The sequence below is a fragment of the Cherax quadricarinatus genome, chromosome 23 (assembly GCF_038502225.1).
Source record: "Cherax quadricarinatus isolate ZL_2023a chromosome 23, ASM3850222v1, whole genome shotgun sequence".
Classification (NCBI taxonomy): domain Eukaryota; kingdom Metazoa; phylum Arthropoda; class Malacostraca; order Decapoda; family Parastacidae; genus Cherax; species Cherax quadricarinatus.
The window spans coordinates 40,654,727-40,681,782 of record NC_091314.1 but is presented as its reverse complement, the minus strand read 5'-3'; the positions used below and the strand labels follow the sequence as shown (position 1 = coordinate 40,681,782).

General features: G+C 39.7%; 1 protein-coding gene across 1 annotated transcript in view; it reads right to left on the bottom strand.

Annotated features, from left to right (window-relative positions):
* Positions 1 to 3,256: 3,256 nt before the first annotated feature.
* Positions 3,257 to 27,056, bottom strand: part of LOC128685684 (sorting nexin-14) — a 395,830-nt gene continuing 372,030 nt past the window's right edge. The window contains exon 17 of the mRNA XM_070088102.1: positions 3,257 to 3,621. Coding sequence (XP_069944203.1) covers positions 3,532 to 3,621 — 90 coding nt within the window. The 3' untranslated portion in view covers positions 3,257 to 3,531. The remainder of the gene's footprint in view (positions 3,622 to 27,056) is intronic.

Here is a 27,056-nt window from a genome sequence, read left to right as displayed (position 1 = left end):
CAGCGAAGTACACGTATGGGAAAATACATGGAATGCACTGCATTCTTTTCCCTTTGCCTCACAGTGAGCCTCAGGACATGTACACTGTCTTATGGGCTAGTGGGCAAGAGTGTGTGAGCTAGTAAAGGACTGGGTACTGAGTGTTAAAAGGTGAGTGAGGTTCTGAGTGAAGGGGTGAGTGACCTGTGGGTGCATGCTATTGCTGCCATCACACACTGCCTCTACCCATGCTGTTGGCATGGGCACAGGCAGGTGGGTAAGGATATGCAGATGAGGGTGAGTATTTGGGGAAGAGGCTGGTACAAGCATGGTGGGGGAGTATGAGTGAAGGGCAACTGTGGCAGAGGTAAAGGTTCCCACCTTTACTGGGTGATATTGGGTGAATGTTAATGAGGGGATGGGTGAAGGGATGGGTCAGGGAATGGGTGAAGGTGGATGAGGGTTAGAGTGTATGGGCAGAGGGGTGTATAAAATGGACAGAGGTGTGTGAAAAATGAGTATTGTTATTGGGTGTGGTGGGTGAAGGTTAGGGCACATGGTTCTTTCGCCATCTAGCAGTGAGGCTATACAGTGAGGCTTGGGGATTCATTCATGTGTATAATATCATACCTCATGCTCCATTCATACATGTTCAGTACCACACCTCAGCCACATGTGTCCACCCACACCAAATGCTCATTCAAACTTCCCCTCCCCAGGCCACACACCCAGCAACTTCACCCACACTGCCCACAACCCCAACCCATACCACCCACCCTATACCATAATTTACAGCATCAAAGACACTATTTTTTCCCCCCAAAATAAGTCATCTTGGAGGCCAAAGTACCATTTATTATTATTTTTTTAAATTTAGCCAATCAGAATGGGGGAGGGTTACTTGATACCATAATGTCTTGTTCACTGTAAAATATGGTACATGCCTTCACCCACACCATCCCAACCAACAATCTATCCCCACAATCCATCCATTCAATTACCTTACCCCCAGCCATATGCCTACACCTACATTTCCCTATGGTCACATTCTCCCACTACCTCAAGACCACACCTTGCCCAGCCCCATATACCTTTGATGAGTTCCAAGAGTTTTTCTACTCCGGAGACTGGCCACTGGCCAACCAGGCTGCTGCTGCGGAGGCCCACACACCCACTTATCCATCACAGCCTGGTTGATCTGGCACCTGGTGAAGATACTTGTGCACAACCTTACTTGACCTTACACCCTATCACATACTTAAATCTAAGTACTTAAGTCACCCACCATTGTCATTACCACCTACATCAACCACTTGCCCACTGTACACACACCTGCCCACCCAGTCATCCACTGTCCAATCACCACCCACACTGGGCAGCTGACAGCTACACCTTCCACCCACACCACTTTCCCATAGCTCCAAGCCCACTCTCACACCTTACCCATGCTCTCATTCACAACACTCCCTCACAGCTTCAAGCCCACACAGCCCCACACCCACACCTTACTCATGCTTTCATGGCTTACACCCCCTATCATGCCATCCCCACACCTAGTCACTAGCCACTCACCACCCTCATTACTGCCCACACCACCAACCTCACACTCATCCACCATCCGCACTAAGTCGCCAACACTGCTACCCACATGGCGATCACCATACTGCCTCGTTTGCTTCCAGCCTCCATTCCCACACCACACAGCATCCTCCACTTCCCAACACCAGCCTCCAGTTCCTGCCCCTCCTCCCACACTGTTCAGTCTACATCTCCCACACCAAACCCACTCACCTCAACTGCTCAAACCCCTCCCATGTACACCCTAATCACTCTGACCCCTCCTTTTTGGCCCTCTACAGTAAGAACTAATTGAATAAAAATGTATCACTGTCTGCTAGCAGAGATGTGGTTGCAGGATATTTGATACACATCACACATGGACCAATAATTACATCATCATTGGTTTTTATAATTTTAAATTAAAAAACTTGAGTGACTTTTTTTGGAAGTTCTAATGAACATAACCCTATTTGTCCCATATATTCTTCAGTTTAGTTAACATGCATTTTTTATTTCACGCTGCTTTCTGAAACGTAACTACTGTGTTAGTCAATGGTCAACTGTATTTAATTTAGGGGGCTTCAGCCCCCATGATGCTATGTCCTCATTGATTATAGGAATACAGATTATCACTTGGTCAGTAATGCTTAGGCATGGAATTGAAAAAAGGTATATATAGGGATGAAAATGGTCTCTGAGTGCTTCTTAATTAATTTTCTACTGTGGTAATTAACATGCACCATCGTTCTCCATTATTACTTTTTCTTTTCTCTTAGATATTAACTTTATACAACTTACTGGCAGTGCTCACATACACAAACATTAGTTTTGACAGGCTGCCCAAATTCTGTGAACCAATCTTTTGCTAACACCTTAGCACTCTTAACCAAATTATGTGTAAATGTAACATGTTCATGTATGTCATATTATTAATGGTATATAATACCAATAGATTGATGAATAAGATACATGTGCAACACCTGGGTGTCGTTTCACATGCTTTGTAGGCAAAACATTTCAGAAATAAAGATACCAAAGTGTTGTATATGTCTTATTCATCAAGGTATCTATATTGCATACCATTAATGATACATGTACTTGTCTGACACAAACACCATGGTATCTTGGTAAAGAGGATATATTCTACAACTCCATTGCCAAACATTTTGTTGGCATAAACTACTGCCATTAGCAGGCTTTGCTCACTTACAATAACATTTCCAACTGCTGCACTTCATTTCTGACTCTAGTATGCAAGTCTCAATCCTTTTGCCTCTGCTTTAGACTAGGGGACTAATCACCTCCTGTAAAGGCTAAGGGACTGATCGCCTTCTGTGAAGGCTAGAAACTGAACAATTTAAATTACCTCTCCACTATCTCCATCATAAAAGACACCCTCATATTCACCTGGAGGTGAAATATTTCAGCAATAAAGATACCTAAATGTTGCATGTGTGTCTTATTCATGTCAGGGTGTCTTAAAATATAACAGAATCTTGATATAAATTTGCAAATTTTGTCCCTGGGAACACTGCAGCAATTTTTGTATAATAGTGTTAAAATATATCAATAATTTAATTAATAACTAGTTATGGTAATTAACAGGTAAAAGTAATGTAGGCTACCATGTGTCATTATTATATTACATGTAAACACTCTTAGTATCTTACATGTTGAGCAAACTTAAATTCATCACAGGTTTTCAATATTAGTAAAATTAAGTTCCTAAATACTTTTATTATTTCTATAACTTAAGTTCACTAGTACAATGTGTACAAGTGTGCTCAAAATATTCAGGAATGTAGCAGAGTAGAAACTTAATAAATAGGAAAGTGCTAGTCAGTCAAGACACCCTCACTCACTTGGTAACATTCATAATTTTTTTCTTTTAATCTCATACAGTTGTAGATATACCAGAAGACATAAATGTTCAAGCAGTTACCATGTTGAGAAGAGTGTGGTGTGGTTGAGTATACTTGATAAGCACCTCCTTTAGCTGGCAAGAAAGGGTGACATTTCTGGATTGATAGTCAATTCTGGGAATAACTCATCCAGCACAGCATCAAGCAGAACATATGATAGCTGAAAAAAAATAATTTGCCTTAAACATACTTTTTTAGATGCTCATAGTCAACAATTATTTATTTTTAAAAATAATTAGAATATTAATGTAATACTTAAACTCTACATCAAAGTCACAGGTTTCCATATTTCTGTGTAACTGTGATACAGTGGTACCCAGAGTCTCGGCCATAATTTGTTCCAGAAGGCTGTTCGAGTGCCGTTACAGAATGAATTTGTTCCCATAAAGAATAATGTAAATTAGATTAGTCCATTTCAGACCCCCAAAAATACACTTACAAAAGTACTTACAATAATACACTTACATAATTGTTTGAGTTGGGAGCTGTACAAAACCCAGGGTACCACTGTACCTTGTTCTATGTGGTAACTTTCATATCTTGAAGGCCTGGCTTCATGTATGATCAATACATTTCAACTGCCTTCACTTATTGATATTTTTTAAAGGTGCACTTGAAATTCATGTTCAAGAATTCTACACACAGTATCTCCGTGCTATCTTGGTATAGATGGTATAGTCATCCCTTGAGTTACACTGGCCTGGTGTTACTATAATTTTGAGTTAAGATCAGACCTCATAAAGGAATTTAGATTTGAGTTGCAATGAAAAATTTGAGATACAATAGGCATTTGTGATTTAATTGTGTCATCTTTTGTACAGTCCCCATCCCTTTATCCAAAATTCTGAAATTCGAAAAGTTCCGAAAACCGAAGTTTTTTCATGGAGTGTGGAGCATCAGTTATCTCTACATAACTCCAACACTGCCAGTTGCATCATAAGACCATAAGAAAGTGGTGGTGACCTGTACTTAGCTCAGTGAGGATATGACTAAACCAAGATACCCTCCATTAAGCAACTTTACCAGCAGCTTAAAGAGGAATTGAGGGTAGCGAAGCTTGAGATACGGCGATCGATGGAGGAAAACAAGAGGATTCGTAGTAGTCCTCCTGTTGTGAGTTCTCAGGTCAAAAAGGGAACCTGGGCAGTGGCCGGACAGAATGGAACAAAATTGAGGATCAAGAAGGCAAATGGAGAGGAGAAAATGATGGAGAAGAAAGAAACTACTGTGGTAACTTTGAACTCCTTTTCTGTGTTACCAGATGAATGTGAGTCGACCACCCATGATCTTCCAACAAAGACAATTGCTAATGACACAGTGAAGCCAGCCAGTGAAGACATCCCAGCGAAGACCATCTCTACAAAGACCGTCGAGAATGTCACGCACACCGCCAGTCGAGGTAAGAACATTGTTCTAGTTGGGGACAGTCAGATTAAGTTTATGGATAGGGCTTTTTGTCTTAGGGATAGAAATAAGAGGCAGAGGGTGTGTTTTCCAGGGGCTGAGATGAAGGATATTGTTAGCCATCTGGATGACATCATGAGAGGTAATGGGAGCAATCCTATTATCTGTCTCAGTGCTGGAGGCAACAATGTTGGCAGACGTAGGAGTGAGGACCTGATTAGCAGGTATAGGTCAGCAATAGACATAATTAGGAAGAAGGGTGGGAACCCTGTCATATGTGGTATTTTGCCCAGGAGAGGAGTTGGAAATGAATGGTTGTCCAGGGCAATTAGTGTCAACTGCTGGCTAGACAAATACTGTAAGGAAAATGCGGTAACATTCATTGACAACTGGGACCTCTTCTATGGCAGAAATTACATATATGCCAGGGATGTTGTTCACTTATCTAGGTCTGGGGTGGTGGCACTGGTGTAGTGTCTGATATGTGGAAGATGGATAACATAATTCCTATTTTTAAAGCAGGGGACAAGTCGTTACTATCAAATTACCGCCCAATAATGCTAACCTCAATTGTAGGCAAATTACTAGTCAATTATAGCTGATATTATAAGAAGCCATCTCGATAAGCATAGCTTGAGTAATGATACTCAGCATGGATTCACATGGGGCTGTTTCTGCCTAACTAATTTATTAACCTTCTTCAGCAAAGCTTATGAAGTCGTTGATCATGATAAAGCATTCGACATTGTTTATTTAGATTTTAGTAAGGCTTTTGATAGAGTACCGCACCAGAGACTGTTAACCCTTTCAAGGTTGGTGCCGTACTAGTACGGCTTACGCGACAGGGTTGGTGCAGTACTAGTATGCATGAATTCTAGCATCCTCAAATCAAGCAGGGAAAGGCTGGTAGTCCTGGATGTGAGAGAATGGGTCTCCATGGTCAGTGTGCGTGTAAAAAAAAAAAATCGGGGACCTAGTGGTGCATTAACCCCTTGACTGCCACAACCCCCAATCCTGAAGTGTCTCCTGGTTTTTAAAAATTTAAAAAAAAAAAAAAAATTTAAAAAAAAAAAAAAAAAAAAAAAAACTTTTTCTTATGAAATGATAGAGAATCTTTTCCCGATTGTAATGACACCAAAAGAACAAAATTTGATGGAAAACTGATGGAATTATGCTCTCGCGAAGTTAGCGACCTCGGCGATATTTACAAATTGGCGATTTTGCACACTTTGAGCCCTATTTTCGGCTAATTCTATTGTTCCAGTCGACCAAACTCATAGCTATTTCTTTAGAACTCCATTTTATCTATCGATTGAGTACAAGAAACTGCCCATTTACCGATTTCAACTACCCAACAATATGGTCAGAAATTTGCAATTTGGCCAATTTCACAAAAATTGAAAAATATGACAATTTCAAAATAAGGTCCAGAATGAACAATGCAGACATTCCTGGCTCTAAAATAACATTTTCTTTGTTCATCAGTCATGTCTCCAGGCCCCTCTGATATTACTCTTGCTTTCTATTCTGAATTTTTATTCAAACAAAAAATAGAAGACTTACTATTATGCAGACTACTGCAATACTGTAATAATTGTATAAATAACATTAACCCATTCATGACTGCATACTAGAATGGCTAGTTGGACATTTATTGGACAATGACATCATTTGTTTACTTTTGAGCATTAGCAAAATCAAATATTTCCCCTATTTTGAGCTCCATTTCCAGGTTCTTTTTATAGTAAAACAAATCAAATTCACCTCTATTTGTATAATATGTTTTCCATTCTATCAAATGAGACCAAGAAAACGAGAATACAACCATAAATACTATACAAAAATAGACCACAAATTCAGCATTTTACTTAAAAAAAAAAAAAATTTTTTTTTTACTCATTATGCACTGCATGCTCCAGGATTTTTTCTATATGGTGCACACTGACCACACAGACCCATTCTCTCACATATGGGCCTACCAGCTTTCTCCTGCTTGATTTGAAGCCACTAGAATTTATGAGTATATATACATCAAACACAGTGGCTCGTAAGACGTATATATACGTCCGAAACAGTCAAAGGGTTAAGGGAAAGCCATTTTATACACCTTGTTCACCATGTCTAGCGGTAAGAAACTTCTCACTCCTCGGCTAATTGGGGCTCTTTTGTTCCCAAGTGACAGTTCAAACACAGATGGAAGTGTCAGTAAAGATGAATATCATGGTTTTGAGGAGTTTGTGACCGAAAGCAATGCCCAGGAAACCAACCTGAAGGAAGGAAGGAAGAAGGAAGGTAGAAGAAAAGGAGGAAAGAAGGAAGAGATGAGAGGAAGGAAGGAAGAGATGAGAGGAAGGAGAGAAGGAAGGAGGGAAGGAAGGAAGGAGGGAAGGAAGGAAGGAGGGAAGGAAGGAAGGAGGGAAGAAAGGAAGGAGACCATCAACCTAGGATAACTCAAAAAATTCAGACAGTGACTTATTTCCATGTGGGTTGGTGGAGTGGTTGGAAGGGATGGGTGTTGACAGGCAGTGAGCGTGGTGAGTGGTTGTGTTATTTGTCAATGTGACACTAATTAGGCCGGTGACTCAGCATATTTACAAGTCCACCCCCACACAACAACTATGAGCTTTACAGAAGCTGTAGCAGCTCTGGGAAGTGTCCAGTGACTTTATATGTGTATATATATTATTGTGACCATGAAGAAGTGGTATTGATCAATAACAAAACCACTGCACTAGCCAAGGACTCGAACCCATGCTGCTTTGGCCTGCCTCATGGTGGGCGAAAACACATGACGCCCTTATCCACTGAACCATATGATCCTTAAGAGTAGGGCATTCAGCGCAACTGGATGTGGTACTCCCTACCCAATGAGGCAGGCCAAAGCAGCATGGGTTTGAGTCCTAGGCTAGTGCAGTGTTGTTATTGATCAATACCACTCATTCGTGGTCACAATAATATAAAATACTGCTCGTTGAACTAGTACACCAAACAGGGACTAGAATGAAATTAGCCTAAAGTCATCCACACCATCGTGTGTCCTTGGGTAGGGAGTACCACATCCAGTTCTGCCGGATGCCCTACTCTTAAAGATCGTATGGTTCAGTGAATAAGGGCGTCATGTGTTTTCGTCCACCATGAGGCAGGCCAAAGCAGCATGAGTTCGAGTCCTTGGCTAGTGCAATGTTGTTATTGATCAATACCACTCATTTGTGGTCACAATAATGTAAAATACTGCTCGTTGAACTAGTACACCAAACAGGGACTAAAATGAAATTAGCCTAGAGTCATCGACACCATCGTGTGTCCTTGGGTAGGGAGTACCACATCCAGTTCCGCTGTATGCCCTACTCTTAACCCTTTGACTGTCGCGGCCGTATATATACGTCTTACGAGGTACTGTGTTTGACGTATATATACTCATAAATTCTAGCGGCTTCAAATAAAGCAGGAGAAAGCTGGTAGGCCCACATGTGAGAGAATGGGTCTGTGTGGTCAGTGTGCACCATATAAAAAAAAATCCTGGAGCACGCAGTGCATAATGAGAAAAAAAAAATTCCGACCATTTTTTTTAATTAAAATGCCGACTTTGTGGTCTATTTTCGTGTAGTATTTATGGTTGTATTCTCGTTTTCTTGGTCTCATTTGATAGAATGGAAAGCATATTATACAAATAGAGGTGATTTTGATTGATTTTACTATAAAAAGAACCTGGAAATGGAGCTAAAAATAGGGGAAATGTTTGATTTTTGCCAATGCTCAAAAGTAAACAAATGATGTCATTGTCCAATAAATGTCCAACTAGCCATTCTAATATGCAGTCATGAATGGGTTGATGTTATTTATACAATTATTACAGTATTGCAGTAGTCTGCATAATAGTAAGTCTTCTATTTTTTGTTTGAATAAAAATTCAGAATAGAAAGCAAGAGTAATATCAGAGGGGCCTGGAGACATGACTGATGAACAAAGAAAATGTTATTTTAGAGCAAGGAATGTCTGCATTGTTCATTATGGACCTTATTTTGAAATTGTCATATTTTTTAATTTTCATGAAATTGGCCAAATTGCAAATTTCTGACCACATTACTGGGTACTTGAAATTGGTAAATGGGCAGTTTCTTGTACTCAATCGATAGAAAAAATGGAGTACTAAAGAAATAGCTATGAGTTTGGTCGACTGGAACAAAGGAATTAGCCGAAAATAGGGCTCAAAGTGGGCAAAATCACAGATTTGTAAATATTGCTGAGGTTGCTAACTTCGCGAGAGCATAATTCCGTCAGTTTTCCATCAAATTTCGTTTTTTTCGTGTCATTACAATCGGGAAAAGATTCTCTATCATTTCATAAGAAAAAATATTTTTTTTTTTTAAATTTTGCGACACCAGGAGACACTTCAGGATTGGGGGTTGCGACAGTCAAGGGGTTAAGGATCGTATGGTTCAGTGGATAAGGGCGTCATGTGTTTTTGCCCACCATGAGGCAGGCCAAAGCAGCATGGGTTCAAGTCCTTGGCTAGTGCAGTGTTGTTATTGACGTGTATATATAAGATAGAAAAATAGTAATAAACAACATTTTTTTATTGTTGGTTTGTGTAAACATGTTTTGTAAACAATATAATGACTGTTTGTGTGGTTATTGTGTAGCATACGAGTGAATATACATTCAATATACCTTATATTGGTCTCACAAGCCAGAAAAGTTACTTGAAGGAAGAAAGAAGGGGAGGAGGGAAGGAAGGAGGGAAGGAAGGAGGGAGGGAAGGAGGGAAGGAAGGAAGAAATGGAAGGAAGAAGGGAGGGAAGGAGGGACGAAGGCAAGGAAGGAGGGAGGGTGGGTGGGAAGGAAGGAAGGAAGGAAAGAGGGAAGGAAGGAGGAAAGGAAGGAGGAAAGGAAGGAGGGAAATAAGGAGGGAAATAAGGAGGGAAATAAGGAGGGAAGGAGGGAAGGAAGGAGGGAAGGAAGGAGGGAAGGAAGGAGGGAAGGAAGGAGGGAAGGAAGGAGGGAAGGAAGGAGGGAAGGAAGGAGGGAAGGAAGGAGAGAGGGAAGGAGAGAGGGAAGGAAGGAAGGAGGGCAAGTAGGTAGGAAGAGATGAGAGGAAGGAGGAGGGAAGGTAGGTAGGAAGAGATGAGAGGATGGAATGAAGGAAGGAAGGTAGGTGTGTGAGGAGGAAGGTATGTGTTGTGGAAGGCAGTGAGGTTAGTGAGTGGTGGTACGATGCATCATTGTGACACAAGACACACTGGTGACTCAGCAAATTTACAAGTCCACCCCCACACTACTACAAGCTTTAACCCTTTGACTGTCGAAGGGCCAAATCCTGAAGTTGCTTCTGGTGTCGCAAAATTTTCGAAAAAAAAAAAAATTATTTTTTCTTATGAAATGATAGAGAATCTTTTCCCGATTGTAAAGACACCAAAAAAACGAAATTTGATGGAAAACTGACGGAATTACGCTCTCGCGAAGTTAGTGACTTCGGCGATATTTAAAAATCGGCAATTTCGCCCACTTTGAGCCCTATTTTCGGCTAATTCCGTTATTCCAGTCAACCAAACTCATAACTATTTCTTCAGAACTCTATTTTTTCTATCGATTGAGTACAAGAAACTGCCCATTTACCGATTTCAACTACCCAATAACATGGTCAGAAATTTGCAATTTGGCCAATTTCACGAAAATTAAAAAATACGACAATTTCAAAATAAAGTCCAGAATGAACAATGCAGACATTCCTGGCTCTAAAATAACATTTTCTTTGTTCATCAGTCATGTCTCCAGGTCCCTGTGATATTACTCTTGCTTTTTATTTTGAAATTTTATTCAAACAAAAAATAGAAGATTTACTGTTATGCAGACTACTGCAATACTGTAATAATTGTAAAAATTACATCAACCCATTCATGACTGCGTATTAGAATGGCTATTTGGACATTTATTGGACAATGACATTATTTGTTTACTTTTGAACATCGGCAAAAATCAAACATTTCCTGAACTTTGTGCTCCATTTCCAGGTTCTTTTTATAGTAAAATTAATCAAAATCACCTCCATTTCTATAATATAGTTTCCATTCTATCAAATGAGACCAAGAAAACGAGAATACAACCACAAATACTATACGAAAATAGACCACAAAGTCGGCATTTTAATTAAAAAAAACGGTCGGAGTTTTTTTTTTCTCATTATGCACTGCGTGCTCCAGGATTTTTTTTATGTGGTGCACACTGACCACACAGACCCATTCTCTCACATGTGGGCCTACTAGCTTTCTCCTGCCTGATTTGAAGCCGCTAGAATTTATGAGTATATATACGTCAAACACGGTACCTCGCAAACGTATATATACGGCCGCGACAGTCAAAGGGTTAAGAACATCTTGTAGTTATAGGAACCTGACCAGTGACTCTATATGAGTATATATATGATAGAAAAATAATAATAAACAACAATTTTTATTGTTGGTTTGTGTAAACATGTTTTGTAAACAATGTAATGAGAGCAAAGTTTGTGCTGTTATTGTGTAGTACACAATGAGTGAATATATAACAAATAGTCTTTATATTGGTCTCAGAGGCCATAAAAGTTACTTGAAAAAATAAATAAAATATTAAAAAATAAAAGAAAAAAGTAGAAAAAAAACAAAAACAAAATAAACTATTACCGGGTGACTGGCATTCGGCGATGTTGCCGTATGCGTTTCAATTTCTGTCAACTTCATGCCTCCATATCTCAGAAAGTATTGATGGCAAAAAAATTTTTTTAGCCTATAAAATTTAGAAAAAAACTACCTTTTCATAAGGAAAAATAATTTTTATTTTTCGAATATTTACTGACCCTGAGAACAGGTTTGGGAGAGGGCCTGCTGACTCTGAAAGGGTTAAAGAAAGTGGCAGCTCATGGCAATGGGGGAAAAGTGCTGTCATGGATCGAATCATGGCTCACCAATAGGAAGCAGAGAGTATGCTTAACCCTTTGAGGATTTTGGTCGTACTAGTACGTCTTACATGTAGGGGTTTTTGACGTACTAGTACGCATAAATTCTAGCGGCCTCAAATCTAGTGGGAGAAAGCTGGTAGGCCTTCATATGAAAGAATGGGTCTATGTGGTCAGTGTGCACAGTCTAAAAAAAATCCTGCAGCACAAAGTGCATAATGAGAAAAAAAACTGACCATTTTTTTGGAATAAATCAGCGACTTTGCAGTGTATTTTCGTATGGTATTTATTGTTGTATTCTAGTTTTCTTGGTCTCATTTTATAGAATGGAAGACATATTACAGAAATTGAGATGATTTTGACTGGTTTTACAATGAAAGGTGCTTTGAAATTGAGCTCAAAGTAGCAGAAATGTTCGATTTTTACCAAACTTCAAAAGTAAACAAATCGTGCTAAGCGTGCAATACACGTCAACTGGTGAGTCTAATATTCTTTCACAAGTGCACCAATAATATTTATACCATTTTTTACACTAATGCAGTAGTCTGCATAACAGTAAATCTTATATTTTTTGTGAGAATAAAAATTCAAAGTGGAAAGCAAAAGAATATAAGAGGGGCCTTGAGATGTGACTAATGACTAGAGGAAATGTCATTTTAGTGCCAGGAATGTCTTTCTTGTTTATTCTGGACCCTATTCGGAAATTGGCATCTTTTGAAATTTGTGTGAAATTGGCAAAATTGCTAAATTCTGACCACTGTACTGGATAGTTGAATTTCATAAATGGGTGGTTTCTTGCACCCATTCGATAGAAAAATGGAGTTCTAGCGAAATATTCATGTTTTTTGTCAACTAGTACAGTGAAATTGGCCGAAAATGGGGCTCAAAGTGGGCAAAATCGCCGATGCGTAAACATCGCCGAGACCGCTAACTTTGCGAGAGCATAATTCCGTAAGTTTTCTATCAAATTTCAAACTTTTGGTGTCTTTATGATCAGGAAAAGATTCTCTATCTTTTCATAAGAGAAAATAATTTTTTTTTTTTTTAAATTTGGCCGACCCTGAGAACGAGTTTCGGAGAGGGCCTGTCGACCCTCAAAGGGTTAAATGAGGTTAAATCTGAGTGGGGATCTGTAACAAGTGGTGTTCCACAGGGATCAGTCTTGGGCTTGTTGTTGTTTATAATATATATCAGTGACCTTGATGAGGGAATTACTAGTGATATGAGCAAATTCGCCGATGACACAAAGATAGGTAGGATAACTGATTCAAACGTAGATGTCACGGAACTTCAGGAGGATTTAGACAAACTCAATTCCTGGTCAGAAAAGAGGCAGATGCATTTCAATGTAGATAAGTGCAAGGTTCTGAAGCTCGGGAGTGTCCATAACCCTAGCACTTATCAGTTAAATAACGTAGAACTTAGCCATACAGATTGCGAAAAGGACTTGGGGGTTATGGTAAGCACCAACCTTAAACCAAGACAGCAATGCCTAAGCTTACATAATAATGCAAACAGATTACTGGGATTTATATCTAGAAGTGTAAGCAACAGAAGTCCAGCAGTTATTTTACAGCTTTATACATCATTAGTAAGGCCTCACCTAGATTATGCAGCTCAATTCTGTTCTCCATATTACAGAATGGATATAAATTCGCTAGAGAACATCCAGCGTAGAATGACCAAATTAATACATAGCATTAGGAATCTTCCATATGAAGAACAATTGAAAACTCTTCAACTGCATTCACTTGTGAGACAAAGAATGAGGGGAGACATGATTGAAGTGTATAAGTGGAAGATGGGTATTAACAAAGGAGATATAAATAAGGTTTTGAGAATATCCCTCCAAGAAAGAACCCACAATAAGAACATAAGAATGGAGGAACACTGCAGAAGGCCTACTGGCCCATACAGGGCAGGTCCTTATCAAAATGACCCCAACCTAAAGCTACCCAAGAATTTACTCCTGTACCCAATGACACAAATCAAACATAGCCCTTCCCACTTATATATTGATCCAATCTTTTTTTAAAGCTGCCCAAAGTCCTAGCCTCGATCACCCTACTGGGGAAATTGTTCCATGCATCCACAACTCTATTAGAAAACCAGTAATTACATATGTCCTTTCTAAATCTAAATTTATCCAACTTAAGTCCATTATTTCTGGTTCTTACCTGGTTCGACACCCTCAGTACTTTATTAATATCTCATTTGTTTATGCCCATCATCCACTCATACACTTCAGTGATATCTCCCCTCATTCTATGTCTCTCCAGAGAATGGAGATTTATGGCTTTAAGTCTATCTTCATACGGGAGATTCCTTACACAGTAAATCATTTTAGTCATTCTTTTTTGTATGTTCTCCAATGAGTCTATATCCATCCTGAAGTAAGGAGACCAAAACTGAGCAGTATAGTCTAAATGAGGCCTCACCAGTGATGTATAGAGCTGTAAAATAACTTTTGGACTTCTGTTACTTATACTTCTTGAGATAAATCCAAGTAATCTGTTGGCCTTGTTGTGCACACTTAGGCACTGCTGTCTTGGCTTTAGATTTCTGCTTACCATGACTCCCAAGTCTTTTTCACATTCTGTATGATCAAGCTCTACTTCACCTAGTTTATAGCTTTGAGGGTTATTTTCATTACCAAGGACTAGTAACTTGCACTTATCCACACTGAACTTCAGACCAAGACATTAATTTGTCCAAATCCTCCTGGAGTTCATTGCTATCCTCCTCAGAATGAATCATATGGCCTATCTTTGTATCATCAGCAAATTTGCTCATGTCACTCGTAATCCCTTCATCGACCTCTCATGAACCCATGCTGAGATTCATTAATCAAATTATGCTCTTCAAGGTGACTTCTAATAATGTCAGCTATAACTGATTCTAATAACTTGCCCACTATAGATGTCAGGCTTACTGGACGGTAATTTGAAGGAACGGACTTATCCCCCGATTTGAATATAGGAACAACATTAGCCATCCTCCACAACTCTGGCACAACACCAGTAAGGATGGACACATTAAACACACTCGTTAATGGCTGACTAAGTTCCATCTTGCATTCCTTAACCCTTTCAGGGCCCAGAGGCCAAATTTCAAAGTGTGCACCAGGGTCCAAGAATTTTCAAAAAATAATTTTGTTATTTTTTTCTTATGAAATGGTAGAGAATCTTTTTCTGAAACTAATAAAACAAAAATTACGAAATTTCATGAAAAATTGACGAAATTATGCTCTTGCGAATTTTGACGTGTCAGCGATATTTACACATCGGCAATTTTGCCTACTTTTAGGCCAATTACATTATTCCAGTTGACCAAATTCTATTTCACTAGTATTGCTTCTGTTCTATTGATTGAGCACAAGAAATCACCAAGTCAACAGTTTCAACTACAAAATAAAATGATCGGAATTTGGTAATTTGGTCAATTTAATGCAAAGTTCAAAATATTCTAATTTCAAAATAGGGTCCAGAATGAACAATGCAGGCATTCCTGGCACTAAACTAACATTTCCTCTGTTTATTAGTTCCATTTTCAAGCTTTACAAATGAATTCCATTTTGATTTTTTATTCACATAATGAATTTTTATTCAAACCAAAAAATAGAAGATTTACCGTTATGCAATATTGTAATAACTGTATAAATAATATCAGCACATTTGTGAATATATATTAGACCCACCAGTTGGCGTGTATTAGATGTGAGAGGTCATTTGTTTACTCTTGAACATCGGCAAAAATTTAACATTTCTGCTACTTTTAGCTCAGTTTCAAGCCATTTCCAGTACTAAAACCAATCAAAATCATCTCCATTTCTGTAATATATCCCCCATTCTATCAAATGAGATCAAGAAATCACAAATACACCTATAAAAAACATTCGAAAAAACACTGCAAAGTCACTGTTTTAATCGAAAATTACGGTCTCAGTTTTTTCTCTCATTATGCATTGTGTGCTGCAGGATTTGTTTTATGTGGTACACACATACCACATAGATGTATTCTCTTATATCTAGCCCCAAATTTATCGCTCACCCTGAAAGGGTTAAGTTGAACACATTGGTCAGTAAGGTTAACGTCTCCTCTTCTGATGCGCCTATAAATTCCCCTTTTCTCCCCTAGTAGATGCTTTAGCCTCCTGTTAACTCATTTGGGATCGTTATTATTAGACCTAATTTCTCTCTGGGGAATGTATATACTCTGAGCACGGTGTACATTATTAAGAACAAAATCATAAACGCAGATCACTTTGTAATCATAAGTATGATCGTCATCAATAATATAATTTGCCAGATAACCCCAATCAAGATTAGACAGGTGTTCCCTAAGTCCATTGTAATTGGCAGAACAAAAATCAGGGATTTTTACTGTACAGGTCTCCCTCAACATTCACGTTTTCAACTTTCATGGGCTTCACACATTCGCGAATTCCCAACCGCCAAATTCCCAGCCACCAAATTCCCAGCCGCCAAATCATATTTAAGTTTCCCGCCACCTGCGAGTCCCTACTACCCTCCCTCCGACCCCCACAACTGGCAGCCAGTCCTCCCACCACTGTGTGGTGAGTGTTTTGTTTGTTCATTATTTGCTATTAAACTACAGTATAAATAATGTAAACCCATTCATGACTGCATATTGGAATGGTTATTAGGAAAGGTATTAGACGGTGACATCATGTGTTTACTCTTGAACACTGCAAAGAATTAAACATTTCTGCTACAACTAATAATAACAATAGTAATAACAATAATAATAATAATAATAATTATGATATAATTGAAGAAGGAAATTGTACAAAAATACGAGGGAGTGGTTGACACATCGTCAGTGTGACTTTGTTTATGCTGGAGTGAACATTAGTCTCCCTGCTCTTCCAAACATTTCACAATAATTCATTGTGTTTGGTGCTTGTAGATGGAGTGTGACTGGAGTGGTAGAGGCAGTGATTGAGGCAATGGTATTTTATAACATACATGTTAATAATAATACATGTTATTAATAATATGTACTATTATTATTTATAACATATATGTTATTAAATACATACATGTTAATAATAATACATGTTATTAATAATATGTACTATTATTATTTATAACATATATGTTATTAAATACCACTGCCTCAACCGCTGAATTATTGTGAAATGTTTGGAAGAGCAGGGAGACTAATGTTCACTCCAGCATAAACAGTCACACTGACGCTGTGTCAACCACTCCCTAGTATTTTTGTACAATTTCCTTCTTCAATTATATCGTATTTATTATTATTATTATTATTATTATTATTATTATTATTATTATTACTATTGTTATTATTAGCAATAGCAGAAATGTTCGATTCTTTGCAGTGTTCAAGAGTAAACACATGATGTCACCATCTAATACCTGTCTGAATAGCCATTCCAATATGCAGTCATGAATGGGTTTACATTATTTATTCTGTAGTTTAATAGCAAATAATGAGCAAACAAAACACTCACCACACTGAGTGGTGGGAGGGCTGGCTGCCAGTTGTGGGGGTCGGAGGGAGGGTAGTAGGGACTCGCAGTGGTGGAGGCATTGGTATTTAATAACATACATGTTATTAACATACATGTTATTAAGTAACATACGTTATTAAAATGCCGGGAGCAATGGGCTAGTAACCCCTTCTCCTGTATACATTTACTAAAAAAGAGAAGAAGAAAAACTTTATAAAACTGGGTTGCTTAAATGTGCGTGGATGTAGTGCGGATGACAAGAAACAGATGATTGCTGATGGTATGAATGAAAAGAAGTTGGATGTCCTGGCTCTAAGCGAAACAAAGCTGAAGGGGGTAGGAGAGTTTCAGTGGGGGGAAATAAATGGGATTAAATCTGGAGTATCTGAGAGAGTTAGAGCAAAGGAAGGGGTAGCAGTAATGTTAAATGATCAGTTATGGAAGGAGAAAAGAGAATATGAATGTGTAAATTCAAGAATTATGTGGATTAAAGTAAAGGTTGGATGCGAGAAGTGGGTCATAATAAGCGTGTATGCACCTGGAGAAGAGAGGAATGCAGAGGAGAGAGAGAGATTTTGGGAGATGTTAAGTGAATGTATAGGAGCCTTTGAACCAAGTGAGAGAGTAATTGTGGTAGGGGACCTGAATGCTAAAGTAGGAGAAACTTTTAGAGAGGGTGTGGTAGGTAAGTTTGGGGTGCCAGGTGTAAATGATAATGGGAGCCCTTTGATTGAACTTTGTATAGAAAGGGGTTTAGTTATAGGTAATACATATTTTAAGAAAAAGAGGATAAATAAGTATACAAGATATGATGTAGGGCGAAATGACAGTAGTTTGTTGGATTATGTATTGGTAGATAAAAGACTGCTGAGTAGACTTCAGGATGTACATGTTTATAGAGGGGCCACAGATATATCAGATCACTTTCTAGTTGTAGCTACACTGAGAGTAAAAGGTAGATGGGATACAAGGAGAATAGAAGCATCAGGGAAGAGAGAGGTGAAGGTTTATAAACTAAAAGAGGAGGCAGTTAGGGTAAGATATAAACAGCTATTGGAGGATAGATGGGCAAATGAGAGCATAGGCAATGGGGTCGAAGAGGTATGGGGTAGGATTAAAAATGTAGTGTTAGAGTGTTCAGCAGAAGTTTGTGGTTACAGGAAAGTGGGTGCAGGAGGGAAGAGGAGCGATTGGTGGAATGATGATGTAAAGAGAGTAGTAAGGGAGAAAAAGTTAGCATATGAGAAGTTTTTACAAAGTAGAAGTGATGCAAGGAGGGAAGAGTATATGGAGAAAAAGAGAGAGGTTAAGAGAGTGGTGAAGCAATGTAAAAAGAGAGCAAATGAGAGAGTGGGTGAGATGTTATCAACAAATTTTGTTGAAAATAAGAAAAAGTTTTGGAGTGAGATTAACAAGTTAAGAAAGCCTAGAGAACAAATGGATTTGTCAGTTAAAAATAGGAGAGGAGAGTTATTAAATGGAGAGTTAGAGGTATTGGGAAGATGGAGGGAATATTTTGAGGAATTGTTAAATGTTGATGAAGATAGGGAAGCTGTGATTTCGTGTATAGGGCAAGGAGGAATAACATCTTGTAGGAGTGAGGAAGAGCCAGTTGTGAGTGTGGGGGAGGTTCGTGAGGCAGTAGGTAAAATGAAAGGGGGTAAGGCAGCCGGGATTGATGGGATAAAGATAGAAATGTTAAAAGCAGGTGGGGATATAGTTTTGGAGTGGTTGGTGCAATTATTTAATAAATGTATGGAAGAGGGTAAGGTACCTAGGGATTGGCAGAGAGCATGCATAGTTCCTTTGTATAAAGGCAAAGGGGATAAAAGAGAGTGCAAAAATTATAGGGGGATAAGTCTGTTGAGTGTACCTGGTAAAGTGTATGGTAGAGTTATAATTGAAAGAATTAAGAGTAAGACGGAGAATAGGATAGCAGATGAACAAGGAGGCTTTAGGAAAGGTAGGGGGTGTGTGGACCAGGTGTTTACAGTGAAACATATAAGTGAACAGTATTTAGATAAGGCTAAAGAGGTCTTTGTGGCATTTATGGATTTGGAAAAGGCGTATGACAGGGTGGATAGGGGGGCAATGTGGCAGATGTTGCAAGTGTATGGTGTAGGAGGTAGGTTACTGAAAGCAGGGAAGAGTTTTTACGAGGATAGTGAGGCTCAAGTTAGAGTATGTAGGAAAGAGGGAAATTTTTTCCCAGTAAAAGTAGGCCTTAGACAAGGATGTGTGATGTCACCGTGGTTGTTTAATATATTTATAGATGGGGTTGTAAGAGAAGTAAATGCGAGGGTCTTGGCAAGAGGCGTGGAGTTAAAAGATAAAGAATCACACACAAAGTGGGAGTTGTCACAGCTGCTCTTTGCTGATGACACTGTGCTCTTGGGAGATTCTGAAGAGAAGTTGCAGAGATTGGTGGATGAATTTGGTAGGGTGTGCAAAAGAAGAAAATTAAAGGTGAATACAGGAAAGAGTAAGGTTATGAGGATAACAAAAAGATTAGGTGATGAAAGATTGAATATCAGATTGGAGGGAGAGAGTATGGAGGAGGTGAACGTATTCAGATATTTGGGAGTGGACGTGTCAGCGGATGGGTCTATGAAAGATGAGGTGAATCATAGAATTGATGAGGGAAAAAGAGTGAGTGGTGCACTTAGGAGTCTGTGGAGACAAAGAACTTTGTCCTTGGAGGCAAAGAGGGGAATGTATGAGAGTATAGTTTTACCAACGCTCTTATATGGGTGTGAAGCGTGGGTGATGAATGTTGCAGCGAGGAGAAGGCTGGAGGCAGTGGAGATGTCATGTCTGAGGGCAATGTGTGGTGTGAATATAATGCAGAGAATTCGTAGTTTGGAAGTTAGGAGGAGGTGCGGGATTACCAAAACTGTTGTCCAGAGGGCTGAGGAAGGGTTGTTGAGGTGGTTCGGACATGTAGAGAGAATGGAGCGAAACAGAATGACTTCAAGAGTGTATCAGTCTGTAGTGGAAGGAAGGCGGGGTAGGGGTCGGCCTAGGAAAGGTTGGAGGGAGGGGGTAAAGGAGGTTTTGTGTGCGAGGGGCTTGGACTTCCAGGAGGCATGCATGAGCGTGTTTGATAGGAGTGAATGGAGACAAATGGTTTTTAATACTTGACGTGCTGTTGGAGTGTGAGCAAAGTAACATTTATGAAGGGATTCAGGGAAACCGGCAGGCCGGACTTGAGTCCTGGAGATGGGAAGTACAGTGCCTGCACTCTGAAGGAGGGGTGTTAATGTTGCAGTTTAAAAACTGTAGTGTAAAGCACCCTTCTGGCAAGACAGTGATGGAGTGAATGATGGTGAAAGTTTTTCTTTTCGGGCCACCCTGCCTTGGTGGGAATCGGCCAGTGTGATAATAAAAAAAAATAACGTTATTAAAGCATAACATGTATATATTTAGTACAATTTACGATGTTTTCATGTATTTTATGATTATTCATGGTTCAACAAGTTAAGGAAGCAGTACTGTAATATATTTCCCTACAATATATTGGGGCACCAAACATTCACGGTTTTTCAACATTCGCGAGGCTCTTGATCCCCTAACCCTTGCGAATGTTGAGGGGGACCTGTATTTTCATTATTCTTGTATTCCCAGTTAATGCTAAAAGTGATGGATTTGTGATCACTTGCACCAAGCTCTTCAGTGATCTCCAGATTATTTACAAGTGTTTCCTTATTTGACAAGACTAGGTCTAGCAAATTATTACCCCTGGTAGGCTCTGTTACGCACTGCTTCAGAAAACAGTCCTGAACTGTTTCCATAAAGTCACTGAACTTCAGATTACCGGTCAAAGAAGTCCAGTCAATTTGACTAAAGTTAAAATCCCCTACTATCACTATGTTATTGTGTCTAGAAGCCCTAACAATTTCATCCCAAAGTCTCCCTCTATCGTCATCCAAGCCTGGAGGTCGGTATATTGCACCTAGAATTAGTTTTTCTTGACCTTCTACAAACTCTACCCAAACAGATTCTGTTACTGTTCCATCTATTTTTATACCTGTTTTTATGCAACAATTAATATTTTCTTGAACATATAATGCAACTCCTCCCCCCTTCCCATTACATCTATCCACATGGAACAATTTAAACCCTTGAATTTTACACTCTGCAATCATATCCTGACTCTTTAAATCATACCATGTGTCAGTTAATGCAATGACATCAAAGTTCCCAGCACATGCTGCCAAAAGTAGTTCATTAATCTTATTTCTTGCACTTCGACTGTTAGCACAAAATACCATCCCATGTTTTTTCTTCTGCACATTTATCCTGTTCACCTTTGTTTTTACACAATTTTTGAAATTATCATTACCCAGAGTTACTCCATGACAGTTATTATTAAGATTCTTAATATCAGAGCATAAGTCAATATATCCATACTCATTATTTATCATTTCTTAACCCATACCTCTAACTAATCCTAGTTTGAAGTCCTAACAACCCCCTCAACTGAGCTAGCAAGAAAACCCACACCTGCCCTGGATAAGTGAACCGCCAGGGCCATCCCTGGCATACATGTCATTTCGGCCATAGAAGTTGTCTCAGTTGTCAATGAATGCTATTGCATTGTCCTTACAGTGTTAGTCGAGCCAACAATTAATACCAATTGCTCTGGACAACCATTCATTTCCAACACCCCCTTCTTGGCAAAATGCCACATATAAAAGGGTGCCCCCCCTTCTTCCTAATTATGTCTATTGCTGTCCTGAACCTTCTAACTAAGTTCTCACTTCTACGCTTGCCTACATCATTGCCTCCAGTACTGAGGCAGATAAAAGGATTAATCTCATTACCATTCATGATGTTGTCAAGCCGGCTAACAATATCTTCCATCCCAGCACCAGGAAAGCAAATCCTCTGTCTCCTACTCCTGTCCTTCAGGCAGAAGGCCCTATCCATATACCTAACTGGGCTATCCCCAACAACAACAATATTCTTACCTTGAAAATGTAATAAGAGAGAGACTTGGGTGTGTGATTAATGAAGAGAGGAAATGTTGTCTTAGTACCAGGAATGTCCACACTTTATTTTGGACTCTTAGGTAGGTAGTAGGTTGATAGACAGCAACCACCCAGGGAAGTACTACCATCCTGCCAGATGACTGTGAAACAGAAACCTGTAACTGTTTTGCATGATGGTAGGATTGCTGATGTCTTTTTCTGTCTCATAAACACGCTAGATAACAGGGATATCTTGCTACTCCTACTTACACTTTGGTCACACTTCACAGACATGCACATGCATATATATATAAACATACATCTAGGTTTTTTCCTTTTTCTAAATAGCTCTTGTTCTTCTTTATTTCTTCCATTGTCCATGGGGAAGTGGAAAAGAATCTTTCCTCCGTAAGCCATGCGTGTCATATGAGGCGACTAAAATGCCAGGAGTGATGGGCTAGTAACCCCTTCTCCTTTAGACATTTACTAAAAAAGAGAAGAAGAAAAACTTTATAAAATTGGGATGCTTGAATGTGCGTGGATGTAGTGCAGATGACAAGAAACAGATGATTGCTGATGTTATGAATGAAAAGAAGTTGGATGTTCTGGCCCTAAGCGAAACAAAGCTGAAGGGGGTAGGGGAGTTTCGGTGGGGGGAAATAAATGGGATTAAATCTGGAGTATCTGAGAGAGTTAGAGCTAAGAAAGGGGTAGCAGTAATGTTGAAGGATCAGTTATGGAAGGAGAAAAGAGAATATGAATGTGTAAATTCAAGGATTATGTGGATAAAGTAAAGGTTGGATGCGAAAAGTGAGTCATAATAAGCGTGTATGCACCTGGAGAAGAGAGGAATGTAGAGGAGAGAGAGATTTTGGGAGATGTTAAGTGAATGTATAGGAACCTTTGAACCAAGTGAGAGAGTAATTGTGGTAGGGGACCTGAATGCTAAAGTAGGAGAAACTTTTAGAGAGGGTGTGGTAGGTAAGTTTGGGGTGCCAGGTGTAAATGATAATGGGAGCCCTTTGACTGAACTTTGTGTTGAAAGGGGTTTAGTTATAGGTAATACATATTTTAAGAAAATGAGGATAAATAAGTATACAAGATATGATGTAGGGTGAAATGACAGTAGTTTGTTGGATTATGTATTGGTAGATAAAAGACTGTTGAGTAGACTTCAGGATGTACATGTTTATAGAGGGGCCACAGATATGGCAGATCACTTCTTAGTTGTAGCTACACTGAGAGTAAAAGGTAGATGGGATACAATGAGAATAGAAGCATCAGGGAAGAGAGAGGTGAAAGTTTATAAACTAAAAGAGGAGGCAGTTAGGGTAAGATATAAACAGCTATTGGAGGATAGATGGGCTAATGAGCATAGGCAATGGGGTTGAAGAGGTATGGGGTAGGTTTAAAAATGTAGTGTTAGAGTGTTCAGCAGAAGTTTGTGGTTACAGTAAAGTGGGTGCGGGAGGGAAGGGAAGCGATTGATGGAATGATGATGTAAAGAGAGTAGTAAGGGAGAAAAAGTTAGCATATGAGAAGTTATTACAAAGTAGAAGTGATGCAAGGAGGGAAGAGTATATGGAGAAAAAGAGAGAGGTTAAGAGAGTGGTGAAGCAATGTAAAAAGAGAGCAAATGAGAGAGTGGGTAAGATGTTATCAACAAATTTTGTTGAAAATAAGAAAAAGTTTTGGAGTGAGATTAACAAGTTAAGGAAGCCTATAGAACAAATGGATTTGTCAGTTAAAAATAGGAGAGGAGAGTTATTAAATGGAGAGTTAGAGGTATTGGGAAGATGGAAGGAATATTTTGAGGAATTGTTAAATGTTGATGAAGATTGGGAAGCTGTGATTTCGTGTATAGGGCAAGGAGGAATAACATCTTGTAGGAGTGAGGAAGAGCCAGTTGTGAGTGTGGGGGAAGTTCGTGAGGCAGTAGGTAAAATGAAAGGGGGTAAGGCAGCTGGGATTGATGGGATAAAGATAGAAATGTTAAAAGCAGGTGGGGATATAGTTTTGGAGTGGTTGGTGCAATTATTTAATAAATGTATGGAAGAGGGTAAGGTACCTAGGGATTGGCAGAGAGCATGCATAGTTCCTTCGTATAAAGGCAAAGGGGACAAAAGAGAGTGCAAAAATTATAGGGGGATAAGTCTGTTGAGTATACCTGGTAAAGTGTATGGTAGAGTTATTATTGAAAGAATTAAGAGTAAGACGGAGAATAGGATATCAGATGAACAAGGAGGCTTCAGAAAAGGTAGGGGGTGTGTGGACCAGGTGTTTACAGTGAAACATATAAGTGAACAGTATTTAGATAAGGCTAAAGAGGTTTTTGTGGCATTTATGGATTTGGAAAAGGTGTATGACAGGGTGGATAGGGGGGCAATGTGGCAGGTGTATGGTGTAGGAGGTAGGTTACTGAAAGCAGTGAAGAGTTTTGCGAGGATAGTGAGGCTCAAGTTAGAGTATGTAAGAGAGAGAGAGATTATTTCCCAGTAAAAGTAGGCCTTAGACAAGCATGTGTGATGTCACCGTGGTTGTTTAATATATTTATAGATGGGGTTGTAAGAGAAGTAAATGCGAGGGTCTTGACAAGAGGCGTGGAGTTAAAAGATAAAGAATCACACATAAAGTGGGAGTTGACACAGTTACTCTTTGCTGATGACACTGTGCTCTTGGGAGATTCTGAAGAGAAGTTGCAGAGGTTGGTGGATGAATTTGGTAGGGTATGCAAATATCTGTAATACATTCACCTCCTCCATACTCTCTCCCTCCAATCTGATATCCAATCTTTCATCACCTAATGTTTTTGTTATCCTCATAACCTTACTCTTTCCTGAATTCACTTCTAATTTTCTTCTTTTGCATTTTATTTTTTTTTATTATCACACTGGCCGATTCCCACCATCACTGTCTTGCCAGTAGTGTAAAGCACCCTTCTGGCAAGACAGTGACAGAGTGAATGATGGTGAAAGTTTTTCTTTTTCGGGCCACTCTGCCTTGGTGGGAATCGGCCAGTGTGATAATAAAAAAAAATAAAATGCAAAAGAAGAAAATTAAAAGTGAATACAGGAAAGAGTAAGGTTATGAGGATAACAAAAACATTAGGTGATGAAAGATTGGATATCAGATTGAAGGGAGAGAGTATGGAGGAGGTGAATGTATTCAGATATTTGGGAGTGGACGTGTCAGCGGATGGGTCTATGAAAGATGAGGTGAATCATAGAATTGATGAGGGGAAAAAGGTGAGCAGTGCAGTTAGGAGTCTGTGGAGACAAAGAACTTTGTCCTTGGAGGCAAAGAGGGGAATGTATGAGAGTATAGTTTTACCAACGCTCTTATATGGGTGTGAAGCATGAGTGATGAATGTTGCAGCGAGGAGAACGCTGGAGGCAGTGGAGATGTCATGTCTGAGGGCAATGTGTGGTGTGAATATAATGCAGAGAATTCGTAGTTTGGAAGTTAGGAGGAGGTGCGGGATTACCAAAACTGTTGTCCAGAGGGCTTAGGAAGGGTTCTTGAGGTGGTTCGGACATGTAGAGAGAATGGAGTGAAACAGAATGACTTCAAGAGTGTATCAGTCTGTAGTGGAAGGAAGGCAGGGTAGGGGTCGGCCTAGGAAAGGTTGGAGGGAGGGGGTAAAGGAGGTTTTGTGTGCGAGGGGCTTGGACTTCTAGCAGGCATGCGTGAGTGTGTTTGATAGGAGTGAATGGAGACAAATGGTTTTTAATACTTGACGTGCTGTTGGAGTGTGAGCAAAGTAACATTTATGAAGGGATTCATGGAAACCGGCAGGCCGGACTTGAGTCCTGGAGATGGGAAGTACAGTGCCTGCACTCTGAAGGAGGGGTGTTAATGTTGCAGTTTAAAAACTGTAGTGTAAAGCACCCTTCTGGCAAGACAGTGATGGAGTGAATGATGGTGAAAGTTTTTCTTTTTCGGGCCACCCTGCCTTGGTGGGAATCGGCCAGTTTACCTGGAGTTTACCTGGAGAGAGTTCCGGGGGTCAACGCCCCCGCGGCCCCGTCTGTGACCAGGCCTCCTGGTGGATCAGTGCCTGATCAACCAGGCTGTTGCTGCTGGCTGCACGCAAACCAACGTACGAGCCACAGCCCGGCTGATCAGGAACTGACTTTAGGTGCTTGTCCAGTGCCAGCTTGAAGACTGCCAGGGGTCTGTTGGTAATCCCCCTTATGTGTGCTGGGAGGCAGTTGAACAGTCTCGGGCCCCTGACACTTATTGTATGGTCTTTTAACGTGCTAGTGACACCCCTGCTTTTCATTGGGGGGATGGTGCATCGTCTGCCAAGTCTTTTGCTTTCGTAGTGAGTGATTTTCGTGTGCTAGTTCGGTACTAGTCCCTCTTAGGATTTTCCAGGTGTATATAATCATGTATCTCTCCCTCCTGCATTCCAGGGAATACAGGTTTAGGAACCTCAAGCGGTCCCAGTAATCGAGGTGTTTTATCTCCGTTATGCGCGCCGTGAAAGTTCTCTGTACATTTTCTAGGTCGGCAATTTCACCTGCCTTGAAAGGTGCTGTTAGTGTGCAGCAATATTCCAGCCTAGATAGAAGAAGTGACCTGAAGAGTGTCATCATGGGCTTGGCCTCCCTAGTTTTGAAGGTTCTCATTATCCATCCTGTCATTTTTCTAGCAGATGCGATTGATACAATGTTATGGTCCTTGAAGGTGAGATCCTCCGACATGATCACTCCCAGGTCTTTGACGTTGGTGTTTTGCTCTATTTTGTGGCCAGAATTTGTTTTGTACTCTGATGAAGATTTAATTTCCTC